Source organism: Plectropomus leopardus, chromosome 13 (assembly GCF_008729295.1).
Source record: "Plectropomus leopardus isolate mb chromosome 13, YSFRI_Pleo_2.0, whole genome shotgun sequence".
Lineage (NCBI taxonomy): Eukaryota > Metazoa > Chordata > Actinopteri > Perciformes > Serranidae > Plectropomus > Plectropomus leopardus.
In genome coordinates, this window is record NC_056475.1 from 32,246,103 (window position 1) to 32,261,539 (window position 15,437).

The window sequence follows — 15,437 nt, forward strand, 5'->3', positions numbered from 1 at the left end:
CTTCATATTTCCATTTCATATTTAATAATAATAATTTTAATAATAATAATAATAATAATAATAATAATATAAGGATTACCTATACCTCTGACATATGAACTACATTTAGATAAGGCCAAACAAACTCAAACACACTGAGTAAAGTAGCTCACTCACCAAGCCATGGCTTCATAGCAGACTAGTCCAGTTTATACAACACATCTATCACTAAAGGAGTGGTACACCTCATGAGGAGGAGACTCACAAATTGTTCTTCAGACAACTTGTTTCTCCTCGGAGTAAGCACAGGCTTTTCCCAGCTTTTATGTGTATTTATGTACATTTACACTGAGAAACATATAACTAAAATGAGTCAAATGTCTTGACACAATGGCAATAACGGTGATTCTGATTCTGATTGTGAAAAAGACACATCAATGAGTTCTACATTGAGTCAATCCCACATCCACCAACCAGGCCTTTCAGCAGGTAACTGCCTGACTGCATGAAATGTGTTGCACCTCTGAGAGTTCGGGGTGTCATAACAGCAAACGTCTCTGTCAGACTGTGTTCTCAGCTGATGCTGCCCATTACAGTTGCAAAAGGTGGATATTGGCATTCTGATCTTATGTCAAAATCACTGCAAAAGCGGTTGTATTTGACGACGTTGGAATGAGAACACGCTGGTTTTATAGCCCAATTGCCTAAATGATCAGTTCATTTGAAATGCACACAGCTCAAAAAGCTGAGCTGTTCATAGCTCTACATACTGTGGGGTGTGGGTTGGAGCAGAAAACAGTGTATTTCCTGATGATGCCGTTGACTTTGAGAGGAGGAAGCCAGGACACAAATACCACTGAGTTGGATGCGGCTGCTGCCTTCACACCTGCTGGAGGCCCAGGGACTGAAAGGAAAAGATGATCCAGTTGATATATTTCCCACAATTTAGCTTATATCATCACCTGAGAAGATTTTTATGGGGCTTTTTAAACAACTCATAAAGCAGGATACAGAATGTAAAATGTCAAACTGTAAAGGACTTGATGTTTCACATACGAGTTAAAGTTCTGCACTTAATGAGTTGTAATACCTGCTGCTCCCTTGCCTCATTTTGCAAAATATTCTCAAGTGGCAAAACTGAGGTTTGTCATGTTATGTTAAACCTTTAACACCCTGATCGACATTAGTTTTGTTGTGATGCTTTCAGGTGCCGTTCACTAGCATAACCTGAAACTTGAGAAAATTGGCTTAATAGCTTAAAACAACATGGGGAAAAAGGCAATAAACAACTTAGACATTTCGCAAGACATTTCTCACAAAATAAAAAACAAAGTAAAAAATGACAAAGAAATTACCTGAAAATTAGCTGGGTGGGATCATTAGATATTATCAAAAAACTAGGGAATACTATCAGAAAGACTAGAAAAGTTTTTGTTATTTTTAACTCTTTCTTATGGTTATTTTCTTTTATTTTTGATTTCTTTTTTAACTGTTCCTTTTTTTCTCCCTGTTTTTTAAATTATTTTTAGGTTATTTTCTTGAAACGTTTTTACTAATTAGGAGTAAAATTATTATTGTTAGTTGTTAGTTAGTTAGTTAGTTAGTTGTTGTTAGTTGTAGTTGTTTAGCTACTCATTGCCCTCTTCCCCTGATTTTTTTTAATCCAGCCAATTAACTAGAGTTAAAAGGGTTAAGATCAGAAAATATTGTTTATTCAAGCATCTCCATCAGAAGCACATGACTGTGCCTCTAGTCTTCCTTAGGTCCTGCATCTGTTATTCCATGAAGCCCTACAGCAGTTAGTCTACACTTCAGCACAAGTCTGAGCAGATCTGTAAATCAGCTCCGGAGAGATTCGCATTAAAAAAAGGACTATGTGACTTCTGCCTTTGTCTTTTTATTTGTAGAGATGTTTCATCTTCATACCATCCTCCTTGGTGCGGGTGTAGATCTGTTCACTGCGAACACCATCTCCAGCTCTGGTGAAGGCAAGCACCTGGATGCTGTAGTTGGTGTACTTCTCAAGTCCATCCAGCTCCAGAGAGGGTTTAGAGGTGGTCACATTCCTGATCTCTCCCAGCTCTGATGGACAAGACAGGAGAGAGTAGCAGAATAAAGACAAATTTAGTGAGGAAACCTCAGGTCAAAGTATCAAATGCAGGTTTCCTACTCTAAATAAAGCAGTGATATGGCTGCCACTGGTCCAAACATGTCACCTATTTATTATATGGAAAATCATGGATGTAAGGTGTCAGAGCACAGCCTGGGACATATGCAGGGCTGGACTGGGCCATTTTGGCCCAGACTGGCCTACCACAACACATCACACAAATCTAAGTCTTTTATTTATTACATTATACAGGGACTTTGGTTTTTACAACAATTGTTGGTACACACTAAGCAGGGGCTCCGTGATACCTCCACTCAAAAATTAAATGCTTTCAACATTTTATTTCCTAAATTATAGTGATTTTTTTAAGCACAAATGTATGCCTTTTATGTGGGGTGTTTTTTCTGTAGTAGCTATTTAATGGAGGGACTGAGCCCAAAGGGGGTTTAAAGATGCAATAGGTCCCAATGTCAATTAGAAAATAAAATGATGCGCTGATCTACCTGTGTTTCAGCTGGTCAAAAAAAGAGAAGAGACAGAAAAAAACAATAAAAAAAAGTTGTTGTTCCAGCCGAAAAGTTACATTGGCCCCCAGGCAAGTGCCCAGTATGCCAGTCCAGCCTTGGATATATGCACTCATAAAGTTTAACAAACCCTGCGGCCAAGGCCTGCTGTGTTAGAGGGTCTGAACTGGCTACCTGCTACAGTACACTATAAGCTATTGATGTCACTTCCTGTCCATCTTGATAATGTTTCCCCTTCCTTCTCTCTCTCTTTTCACTTCTCTCCACAGATCTGAGACTAGCTGCATCTCTTCTTTACGTTTTAATGAACAATGAAATGCTTGGAACGCCCATCAAACTCACTGGACTGCAATTGTTTGATCATACGGTAAATGCATTTAAGCCTGTAAGTGTGTGTGTGTGTGTGTGTGTGTGTGTGTGTGTGTGTGTGTGTGTGTGTGTGTGTATTTGCCTTGCGTCTTGGTATGCAGTAAGCGTGCCCAAATACAAAAATGAAAACAATTTTTAAAAAACTGACACCATCAACAATCTTGAATATGTAGCTTGAGTATGTGTGTTTGCTGTCTAACCTAACTATTGTCACCTTAGAACTGTAAGCTTCTATCTGCATTCGGAAAAGTTCTAAACTTAAAAGAACTCCTCTCATAATGTTAGTAGTAGTAGTAGTAGTAGTCTAATTAGAACTGACTGGAGGTGGCTTCTGTGAAGTGTTGCACAATGCAGAATACACAATGCAGATACTACAGGTCCAGCTTGTTCTAAGTGACAGAGAAAAAGGATTTTTGTGTGCAATGAAAATTTTAACCAGTAGTGAATACTAAACAAATCGAGCTATGATCTGTGATCATGACTTCTGCTGAAGTTTTGTACAGCTCAGTAGAATTATACTCTGTAAACATATAGCATTTGTTACATAAAATTCTAAGTTGACTGAATTTGAGAGTAAAAAAAAAACTTTTTTAAGTTAAGTTAGAATAAATACTTTCTATTTACAGTGTACTGATTCGAAATGAATCAAATGCAGTATTTTATTGTCTTCTTTTACTCACATTCACAAGACTGCTAGTAGCATACCTGTATCTGTAGCAGTACATTCACATAAAATCAGTCAGTTGTAACCCTGACCAGTTAGTGTATAAAAAACACATGAACCACTGTTACACTGATTACAACAGCACTGGTCCACTGATAGTAAGGGCCTGTACCTCCCTCTGCTGGTCAGTGACATCACATCCTCTCATACTGATGAACTGCTCTTGTCTGGGACAGATTGGTGCAGATAGAATAGTGAAGAGATTAATTGCTAAAGGTCACTGTTAAATGTGGAGTGTCAATGGTTACATTTACATACAATAACCTATAAGCAAAAGCAGTGAGCTGCAGACTGTTGCCAGGGAAACTAGTCCTGGCTGTCAAGTCTGTGGTGCTCATGTTCTATAGGCAGGCCAACATGATGTGACAGTGCAGGGGTCAAAGGTAATCGAGCTGTCACAACCAATCCCACTGATACAAAGCCCACATGTGACAATGGCATGGCATGCTGTCTGACATCAACAGGAGCACGCAGACTTTTGGCCAGTAGTATAGTATAGCTTACTCAAAAGCCTTATTAACAATCCTTATTACTGTATTAATTCTAAAAACATAACATGACACAGGTTTTATTATTTAACTTTTGTATTCAGCAGAGATTATTGTATAAATAAATACCGACTCACATCAAAACTGGACCTCAGCTATCAGAAACACATCAGATGTGAGTCAGTAAAGGATAATTTGTGTGATTCCCATATTCCATTTTTAGAGTTTTGCAATGATTAAATTAATTTAAAGTAATTATTACTCTAATAATAATAATAATAATAATAATAATAATAATGATAATGATAATTACTATTATGATTATTATTATTATATTTTCTGAAGTATCCTTGGGCAAAGTACTGAACCCCAATTGCTCCTGCTGGCTGTTCCATCAGTATATGAAAGTGTGTGAATGATGAATGTGACCTATAGTGTAAAAGTGCTTGAGTGGTCAAAATGAGCAGAGAAGTGATATACAAGTGCAGGTCCATTTACATCCATGTTTCCTTTTTTCCTTGTTTTTCTGGCTCATTACAGCATAGCCTTTTGCAGATGACCGCCATCTGCTGGTATGGTGGGGCATTTCCTCTCACCCAGGTGCATACACATACAGTATGTGCTTGTTGAATGTCGGCTTGGTGTGGTGGTGCAACTTTTTGGCAGAGACACTGCAATGCAACAGTGACCCATCAGGTAGCTTTTATTGCTGCTATTTCTCAGATGTCGGTTTGGTGTGTCTGGGATGAAAAGGATGACAGGACACTGTTGACACTTTAATGTGACAGAAATCCCTCACAGTTTGACTGAGAGAATGGTTGCTTTTTATTTCAGATTTCAATTCAAAATTTGACCAGATAGAGTTTTCAGAGAGGAGTCTGGCTGTGTGATGAATGAATTAGATTTTAATAATTCAGTATTTGATGGAACATGACACCTCACTTATTCTATCATTAAAGAAAGTGCACACCTTTGTTTTTGGTAAATAGACTGCACTTGTATAGTGCTTTTCTAGTCATTTTTGTCCACTCAAAGCCCTTTCACACTTCGACTCACATTCATCCATTTACACACACATTCACACACTGGTGGCCAAGGCGGCCGTACAAGGTGCCACCTGCTACTCCAATTTTAACTCACACACCGATGGAACTACCATCAGGAATAATTTGGGGTTCAGTATCTTGCCCTAAGATACTTCAACATGCTGACTGGGGGAGCCAAGGATTGAACTGTCAACCTTCCGATTAGGGGACAACCTGATCTGAGCCACAGCTGCACAGAACCTGACTACTAGACATGACACAACAAGTCACACAAACTGTCGATGAAAAAATGGTAATATGTTATCTGTGCTCTCCACAAAAGGACCAGGGGCCCCAAGGCTATCTCTTTGCTTGAGGGTGGTAGCAGTTGCAGAAAAAGCTGTTAAGGAATCCATATGGTAGGTAATCAAGAATTGACACTATCAGTTCCACTCTCTGCAAATAATTCTGTTTGAACAGAAACCTGCTCATCTTTCTGCTGCAAGATGGTTGAGATGTCATGCAATGTTGTTGGAAATGCCAAACATTACAGTAAAACAATGCACTTGGTGAATGCATGGAGAGCTGCGAGATTGTGCAGCTGCAAAAACCTTGTGTGCAGTCCAAACCTGACGTTAAGGATACACCACTATTGAACGCATGCAGAGCTGGAGTTGTTCATGGATGGCTCAGCATTCACAGACAAAAACACATGGGTAAAAAGAGCAGGTGATGCAGTAGTAACACAACATTGGACACTCAAGGCAGAACGACAGCCCACACACTGCTTTGCACAAGTAGGAGAACTTAAAACACTTACAGCACCAAACTGACTGAACGCAAAACAGCCACTGTTTAAATAGCCAGCCATTACACCCTCAAGGTTGGACATAATTTCAGGAAATTATGGAAAACAGGCAGTTTTTGGCTGCAACAGTGAGACCTCTGGTACCTCACAAAGTTGGCTGCAGGTTTGCTGGTAGCTGTAATGTTACCCGAGCAGCTGAAAACATGTACAATGCATGTATACCTGTGTACCTTACATAGCTAAGTGTTTGAGTGTCTCAAGAGATTTTTTCCCTCCTTTAGCCTTGATGACGTGATGCTCTTTTACCCTTCTCTTGGGGAGGGGTGTTTAGCCCCTGTATCTGTGACCTCTGTCAAGAGTCTTTATTCCTTTGGAGGATCCTTTGAACCTGATCCATTGTTTGGTCCAACAGACCTCACTCGACACAAAGGAGCTCCTAATTATTACCATCAAATGCTTATCAGGGGGGAGTGTTTTAGCAATTTCTGACCTTTTCAACCTCACCAAGTCAGGCAGTCAAAGAAGCTGCATGTGTCTCATGTCATAAAAACATATCAGTGAAACTGAATTGTGGGATTCAGCCTTCTACTCACATTCCAATTAAACATGGACAGTAAACTTAGACAGCCTGGACAAAGCTCCAAATGTACAGATGAAATACTCAGTGTTTATGAAAAGACAACTGCTGAATTAAATCCGAGGGGAAGACCTCAGGAAATTGTGACGTACAGTTTTTGGTACAAGTACTAGTGACCGAACTTCTTTGGTCTATCCCTTGAATGACCAGACTGGGTGTCCATTTGCAAATTTGAACTTATATATTGCACTAAAACTCTATAGGACTTTGTATCTCATACTTGCCAACCCGGCCCCGGATAAGCGGAAGAAAATAAATGGATGGATAGATGGATGGATGGACTTGCCAACCCTTCCAAATTATTAGGGATGCTTCCTGTTTTCATGGTACTCTCCTGGCTTTCTTTGAGGGTCACAGTTCTCCTGTATTTCTCCCAAATTATAACAAATTTTCATTTTTTTAATTGATCTGTTATCAAAACTTGTTCTAGGACTATCAACATATGCTGTTCCCCCCTGCACAACAATACTGCTACACCAAATGCTGTTTCCTGCCATGCACGGGTTGCAGACAAACAACAGGCCAGACCCTGTTCACTATTATGAAATCTGTTTAATTCTGCATGAAGCCAAAAAAGGTTGATTTTCTAATGGCACTGTCATGGTAAAACAAAGAATATTACAGTACCAGTGGCACTACTGGAGGTCTAAACACAGGGACTTTTGACCGGGGACCGTTTTAGGTCTGCATATTGCTTGTTTGTTGTATCTTCTTCGGGGCCCTGATTCAGTAAATGGAGTGACACTGTGATAGAGTTATGGTTGTTATATTTCAAGAACACTTCTATTCATTTTAAAAATGCAATCAAGCAGCTTCTATTTTTTCCTAAATATGTTGCTTCTTGAGGACAATGTCCCTAACAGTTCATGTGTAGTGTGTAGATATAAATGTGTACCTCCATCTGGCAGGTTGGCCCAGTAAATGACCCTGAAGCCCAGCAGGTTGCCGTTCAGAGCATCTTTGGGAGGGGTCAGCCAGGACAGAGAGATGACCTCCGGAGACGTAGCTGTGGCCTGGACATTCTCTGGAGGACGACTGGGCACTGTGAAGAACCAGGAGGCAGATTATGAAAAGAGTGCACCTTAAAACTATGAGACTGACAACATGTGGCAGCACCCTCTGATCTCCACTAGGCTGTGTCATATCCCCACAAATCTCTCCACAATCAAAGCACGCTTTCTGCCTCTCTCACACTGTAAATTCACAGCTGTGTAGTGTTGGCATCACCCCTGTTAGCACAAATCCAAATCAATCCAAATATATTGAACACATCTAATATCTCTTTGGAATACTTTAGAATATTCTGTTCACAGCTTAAATGTGACATGGTATTCAAGTTTGTCTCCTTCCTGTCTTACCGTCCTCCAGTGTGGTAGCAGCCACCTCTGTGGAAGAGGGCCCTGTCCCAGCGCTGTTGCTGGCTTGCACCACGACTCCATACTGGGTGAACTTTTTCAGGTTGTCCAGCACCAGGCTTTCTGCATTGTCCCCTGTGGTCTCCACGCTAATCACACTGAACTGGTAATTTCCCCCAGAGCTGTACTCCCTGTAGCCCACCTGGTAGCCTCTGATGGCTCCATTCTGGAGGTGCTTCTTGGGTGCCTGGCAAAAGAACAACATGGGTTATCTGAGAAAATGGGGTTGAATGTCCCTGATCTTTTGTACATGAGTGCTAAACTACAAAATGTTACAAGACAAATTGAAACAATTTAGTCTCCAGTCCTGCTTGTCTTTTGAACCTTGCAGGGTTAGGCCATGGTGCCTTCCAGTGCGACTGAATACTACCTGGGTTAGCTTGGGGCTCCCTACCTCTCTGCTGCGGCAGCCTATGTTAAAAATTAATTGGCAGGTCTTGGCGACTAACCTTTAGCCAGTCAGGATCAGTTGGTCCCTACCATTTCAACACCGTTGTACGCCTGCTGTGTGCTGAGTAGGTGGAGTCTGCACACCATTTGATCATTACTGTCAGTGCAGGCAATTATTTATCAAAAAGTAAAGCTACCATGGCTCTTGTCCTATAGACAGACATTGTTGCTTGTTTTGTCAGCTGACAGTGGTTGATGCAGCTGGCTGACAGATTTCACTCCACTGAAACAGCTTTTCTTGCCCTCGCTGTTGAGCAGTTACAGCACACTGAATGCACCCACTGTGACTGGGCTGATGAACAGGGTGTTCATTCATCAAGCTCTATCGTGGGCTCCATATTCAGACTCAGCCTGATTGGCCAGTGACATGTATGTAAATGTCAGTGGGTGAACGCATGCATGTGGCTGAAGGTGTGTATTACCCATAGAGTCCAGCAACAACAACAAAAAATCTACAATGCAGCCAACCTAATCCAGATTTCTAGCTGCATGACTGAGAGAAAATGTGCATCAAACAGTTTCCCACGTTCAAACTAAATGAAAGAGATGAAGTAAAATGTAATCACAAGTCATTGTTTAAGTCATATATTTAGATGCATGTGAAATTATTGTGTCTTCCCTGCATTCACACACATTTGAAATACAACCAAAGGCCAAAATGTCTGAACGCATGATGGATACAATAACTTGATGACAATGTGTCACCTCACCTAAACCATCAGACATGAGAATAAAGACTGACAGTGGCAATAAATACTGTAGTTACTCACAGGGGTCTTTTTACAGTGTTTTTTATTCAGGAACAGACAACCAATCAGACCTGAGAGGTGACCAGTACAGCTTTAGTCATCTGCTGTTGTTGCTGAGCAGCTCAGGAGGAGCAAGAGTAGGTTCATTGTTTACTCCAAAGACTCGATTTACAGTTTAGTACTGAATTTCTTTGGGGATTTAAAACAGATTTTTTTCAGCCACAAGAACTCATCAGTATCATTCCTGATTGCAGCTTTATACTCACCTCATGGAAACACACACGCATTTGAACCCACAGGGTCACGTGAACTTACCCGCCAAGTGACCCGGATGCTCTGAGAGGAGAGGGCCTCAAGCTGCACATCCTGAGGTGGTCCATCAGGAGCTGGGATTAGATTGCCACCATGCACATATTATAAAATTGTACACATCAACAACTGTCTCAAACATTTTTCAAAGGCTGTCACAGACAACACTAATTCACAAAAAAGTCTGTATGTCTATTTGAACAAATGAAATGGCTGTATTTATATGAGACTGCTGAGGGTGAGGAGAAATGCTCTGTGGGGGTTGGGAATTTTGTGGTGGAGTGGAGGGGAGATAAAGGAATAAGGGAGGGGGGGCCTATTGACGGTAGCGTGACATTTACTACTGAGGCCTCTAAACGAAAATTTCTGCTTTAAGTGTGGGGTCATCTTGTGTTCAATAATGCAACAGAGCCAATGAGGCTGATGTCATCAGGCTTTTAATGAACGGACTCAGTCGGCCAATCACCTCCTTTTGCCTCCTGTATTTCACTCTCCAACCGCGTTCACATGTTTTTCTTGCTCTTAATTGTTGTTAGTGTCTGACACGTGCATAGATTATTTCAGCGCAAAATGCAACACAGACTCACCCTCCGCCAGTTCATTCTCACCTGCTTCATCAGTGGTGATGGTGAGCTCGTTGCTGGCCTCACTCTTGCCAATCAGGTTTTTAGCGAACATGCGGATGTTGTAGGTGGAGGAGGGGTGCAGGTCAATGATGGTGGCCTGGTTGAGCTGGGGGGAGACATCTTTGGTCTTCTGAGCGGTTTCCCAGGAGGCTGTGGATGGGAGAGGGAGAGGTTTATTGGGGTCGCCATGTCAGGGGCGAAGTCAAAGCTAAGTGCATTAGGACAGGTTCTATTCAATCACTGAGACAAAGCAAAAGGGGGAATAAAATCACATTGCAAACCACACGACTCCCTCCAAACCTTATCATCTCATTTCAGATATTGTATGTATTTTCTTGTACCTGATTTGTTCTTGCTCTCAATATCAAAGCCTGTGATTGGGCTGTTGCCATCAAAACCCATAGTCCAACGCAGTGCAATGGTCCTGTCCTTAACTTCTCGGATCTCCACCTCTGGGGGGTCTGGGGGCTCTACAAGGCACAACATTATCAAGCACAAACACTTAAAGAAGTATTTCACAGATTTAAAGAAGGCCCTCTCATAAAACTAGAAAGACACATAAACTTTAGATATTGGTGCTACACAACCAGAGACAAAAAGAGAAAAAGGACTGAAGCATTTATTTTTGCTCAAAAGGTAGAAAACCTACAGCTACCAGAATGCTATGCGCCTGACGTAATGTGGAATGGTCTGTTCGACAAAATAGCGGCTGACTGGATCTCGTATTTCAGTCAGTGAGCTAAAACATATTTCTGCAAACATTTTTGGAGAGAAATATGCAACTCCATAACAGAATATTGGTTTATATTTGACTGCTTTGTTTTACTATTTGATCAAAGTTTTTTCAGCCTTTATTTTCACTGTGCAGGAAGCAGGATGGCCACAAGCTTTCGCCATTACAGTGAATCGAGGCATTAAAATACTTTTCTGAAAACACATTAGGCGAGAAATAGGCAGTGTTGTGGCATAATCTTGATTTATATTCGATCAGCTCGACCTAGTTTTACCATTTGAATGGATTTCGGTTTGTGTTTGAGAGAAAAATAAAGAGGGCGGGAGTGTCTCTAGATCTGCTGTATACTCTTTGTGTTCGTGGTGGCGGCAGCAGGTTTGGCAGGCAATACAAACAACCTGTACTGGTCCGCTGCCGGTCCTGATGCTGCATTATCGTGACTGCTGATGGTGATGTATACTACTTTGGAAACAGTTTTCATTATTAGGAGATGTTTTTCATATTTAATACTCACTGAATTATTACAGGCTCTATGGAGTTATGGTGGGCACTTATTCATCTGCTCCTATGGAGCTTGAATGTGCACAGGTGCAAGTCACCATGTGTACAAATTAATGTCAACTGCTGCACGTTTCTGTGTCATATTGTTTGTACTTCATGTGTTTTTACTATGTTTTTAACACTTGCTGCAACACAAATTGTCCTACGGGACAAATAATGAATTGAACTGAATTGTATTGAACTGAATTTGATTGAAGTGCAGCTGAACTTGAATATGGCAGCGATCTGCAATTAGTGTGTAGGCTGAAAAGTTCTGTCACAGCCTTTGTTGTTTTGTCTTTGAGGGATTGAGGTTGCTGAAGTCATACCTTGCACTGTGAGCTGTATAATCCCTCTGTCTTCACCAAAGGAGTTGATGGCATGACAAGAGAAGAAGCCAGAGTCCTCCCTCACTGTGGGCATGATCTGTTGCATGCACAGGAAGGAGATGAGTTTAAATTTAAAAATAAAAATTAAAAAATAATATGCAGGTGGATGTCACTGTTAGTGATACTGATGTCATCCAATAAATGTCATCATCTGATATCTTCTGCCAGGTGAGCTGATGGGCGCTCCTATTCAGTATTTAATTAAAAAAAAAAATTTCAACCAGAGAAAAATAGGAAAAAAGAAGGTAAAACCTCTGTATGCTGTGGCTTCACATATCAAATAAATATCAACAATCCAACATATGGCCCCAAACTTAATGTTCTCAGTGGCCTCCTACCTGCAGGGTGGAGATGACTTCATCGCCCACCTCCTTGACAGAAACCACGTAGCGGCTGGTCTCAGGGTTGATGATGCGTTCCTCCTTCTCCCAGCGTACCATGATGGGTTTTTCACCGTGGGCCGTGCAGCTCATCTTCTTCTCTTCCCCCTGTGTTGCCAGCGTAGTGTTTGGGTAGGATGTGATCATGGCAGGGACTAGTGTGAAAGAAAGTTGGAGAAAGCAAGAAGATATCTTGTTAATTTCCTAGATTAACCCCAGCTCGCCTGAATCGTGGTCTTGGTTGCGCTGTTGCTGTGGTCCTGTCTGAGGCTGTGCCTTTGTCGTGGGCCTTGATTGCACTGATGCTGTGATACTGCATGTCGCAACCTTCTACTGCCATTATTATAAGTCATGCCTCCACTATTAATATACACATGGGACTCTTATTAACACCTACGATATTTGCATGTAACATCACATGCTATCATATATTGCATTTATTAATTTTATGTCTATCACTATTGTTACATGATATGTTATTGTTACCATTATCGCTGTACATCTCTCCCCCTCTCTCTTCCTCTCTCTCCTTTTCTTTCTCTCTTTTATCTTTCCTTTATGTCATTACTGTAATTTAATTGTTTTTTAACATCTATTGCACGTCTGTCCGTCCTAGATGAGGGATCCTTCCTCAATCGCTCTTCCTGAGGTTTGTACCATTTTTTCCCCCCATTACAGGGTGGTTTTTTTTGGGAGTTTTTCCTTTGTCCATGTGAGGGTCTAAGGACAGAGGGATGTTGTCTGCTGTTAAGCCCTCTGAGGCAAATTGTGATTTGTGATAATGGCCTTTATAAATACAATTGACTTGACTTGACTTGACTTGACTTGACTCAAGAATACTTGATTTGATACATTGCTAGTATTGTTCCTTTGAACCACAGAGGACCCATTTCTCTCCTTCAAATAACTTTTAGATAGGGCAGTTTCAGTTACATAAAAAGTATGCCGAACACTCTAAAAGCAGTGCTGGTTTGTATAATTCTAATGCTGATGACATGATGTATCATCTAACTGTGGTTGTTCAGCTATTATCTAGCTGTGATGCTAAAAACCCTACGAATCGTCTTCTGTTAAACTGAAAGAAGAACAAAAAACTCGGTGCGCGGTCTTCTACAATCCAAATAATAGGAGATTTACAGAAAACAATGATTTCAGCACAATCTGCCCTGTAGGTTTTTTTTTTTTCAAAACAATGGGAGAGACCATCTTACATTGGTTGGTAGACCCACAAGTAGATTCCAAGTACTGACAATATTGAAAATATTTCTGTGTACTGAAAATATCTATCTCTGTATTATTACTATGTGCGTTTTATTGCTTGCATTGCTTGCATTGCTTGCATTGCTTGCATTGTTTGCATGCTGCGGTCCAACCAATAACCTGATGAACATCTTGGTTTACTGAAACGTATCCAAGAAATCTCTTCTCACTGTAAGTGTAGGAGACAGTGTGCTGGAGTTCTTTGTTCCAAAACAAACAGCTCATTGTCTTCCCCGATACACCTGTGGACCTCCTAACACGTTCTCATCCCAAGTCATCACAAATCGCTGCTTTGTCAGTGGACTTCTGCGTCTACATAATGCGCTGTTCTGGGATGCCACTACTGATGCCAGGATGTCAACAAAAGCATGTGGTTAGGTTTAAGCAACAAAGCACATGGCAACCAACACCAGGACGTCAACAAAAGCACATGCTTAAGATTAGGCAACAAAAGCACGAATGGTTAGGTTTCTGCTAAAAAGACACATGGTAGGGTATGGAAAAAAAACATCCAATTACACATGTATCTTAAAACCGAGGGTCCTAAATGGTACAGTGATGCTCTAACAACACTCTGAAGACACAACGATAAACGCACACTAACGACATACATGCATCATTACACCCAGACCCGAGTGTATAACAACCCCCTGCTCCCACATGCTCACACATGCGCCCTCATACTCATGCACACACACACTCATACACATGAGCTTGTGCTAGCACATAAATGTTTGTGTGAGCTCTCGCATACATGCACAAACACGAGCACACAAAGCGTGACTGCTGTGATGTGATGGGAAGTGTCAGGCAAGAGGTTGCAAATGTTTAAACCTCATCTCTTATTCACTCTGAAGCCATTTGGGGCTCGGCTGTGGAAAAGCACGCTGTTTTATTTTGCATGACAAGTATGATTTTTTTTGTGAGGCACATTTGGAAAAGTGGGGGGAAAAAAGCTCAGGCTTTATTTAAACGTTATCATTTTGGTGCACGGCTCCTTTTAGTTTGCAGTGGAAGTGGCTCAGAGGTGGCAGAGGGGCCATGTTTTTGACACTGCTGCAAAGAAGGATACTGTGCCACAAAGGTGACACAAAACAAACATGGTGAAAAGATTAGGACAGCTCTGTGCATTAGATGCAAGATGTCTGTACTGTCTGAATATTACAGACATTTGAGCATCCACGACTGTGAGAGAAATAGGTAGCGTTGTGATGTAACAATCATTATGCTTATAAAAATCTTTTTAAAAAAAGCTTACTGTTTCCTTCCAAAATAATTTATAATGGGATGCAATTGTGTTTTAAAATGAATACAAATTAATTGAATACTCCTTCATCCCTTTGATCATGTCCCATTTTGCCAATAGCCTACTGTCAAAATGGGACACCTTGTTACTGTCAAAATTGGACACTGGTTTCAGTCATTTTACTGCACCTTTGAAAGAAATCAATTGTCTAAACTGGATCAAATATAATTTTTATGAAATATTGAGTCAGCTGCTGGAGCTAAGCTAAGAAGAGCTAGCATAGCTGTGTTTTAGTTAGCATTAAAAGAAAATGTTATCCCACCAGTGAAAGCTCTAGGTAGCTATTCCTGGCTCTTTTACTTGTTCTTCTAACGTGTAAGCAATAAACATGTTAAATACTAAACATATAAATATTTTTAAATTAAAAAAAATGTACATTTCATAAGCTAAAGGCAGACAAAATAAACAATATAAGACAATAAGTATTTTAATTGTGTTGTATTTCCACTTATTTGAAGACACTTACTGAAATGTTGAAATTTCTAACGTTTCTAATGCCCTGTGCATTATTTTTCTAATTTTAGCTTAGTATTTTGATCAGATTATTTTGAGAGCCCTGTTTGATTTTTTAAAATAAAGAAGGGGAAAAAAGATGTTGTGGAGATTCTAAATACTC

At 40.6% G+C, this 15,437-nt stretch overlaps 1 protein-coding gene and 1 long non-coding RNA gene across 2 annotated transcripts in view; one reads left to right on the plus strand and one right to left on the minus strand.

Annotated features, from left to right (window-relative positions):
- The window catches only part of dscama (Down syndrome cell adhesion molecule a), a 150,254-nt gene that overhangs the window by 9,881 nt on the left and 124,936 nt on the right, over window positions 1–15,437 (minus strand). The window contains 9 exon segments of the mRNA XM_042499673.1: window positions 750–883; window positions 1,906–2,061; window positions 7,560–7,706; window positions 8,023–8,266; window positions 9,594–9,664; window positions 10,196–10,363; window positions 10,555–10,683; window positions 11,816–11,912; window positions 12,214–12,410. Of these exon segments, the coding sequence (XP_042355607.1) occupies window positions 750–883; window positions 1,906–2,061; window positions 7,560–7,706; window positions 8,023–8,266; window positions 9,594–9,664; window positions 10,196–10,363; window positions 10,555–10,683; window positions 11,816–11,912; window positions 12,214–12,410 (1,343 nt within the window).
- LOC121952836 lies at window positions 2,896–7,642 on the plus strand. Its single transcript, XR_006106464.1, has 3 exons — window positions 2,896–2,980; window positions 5,563–5,638; window positions 7,573–7,642. It is a non-coding gene; the product is annotated as an uncharacterized LOC121952836 (long non-coding RNA).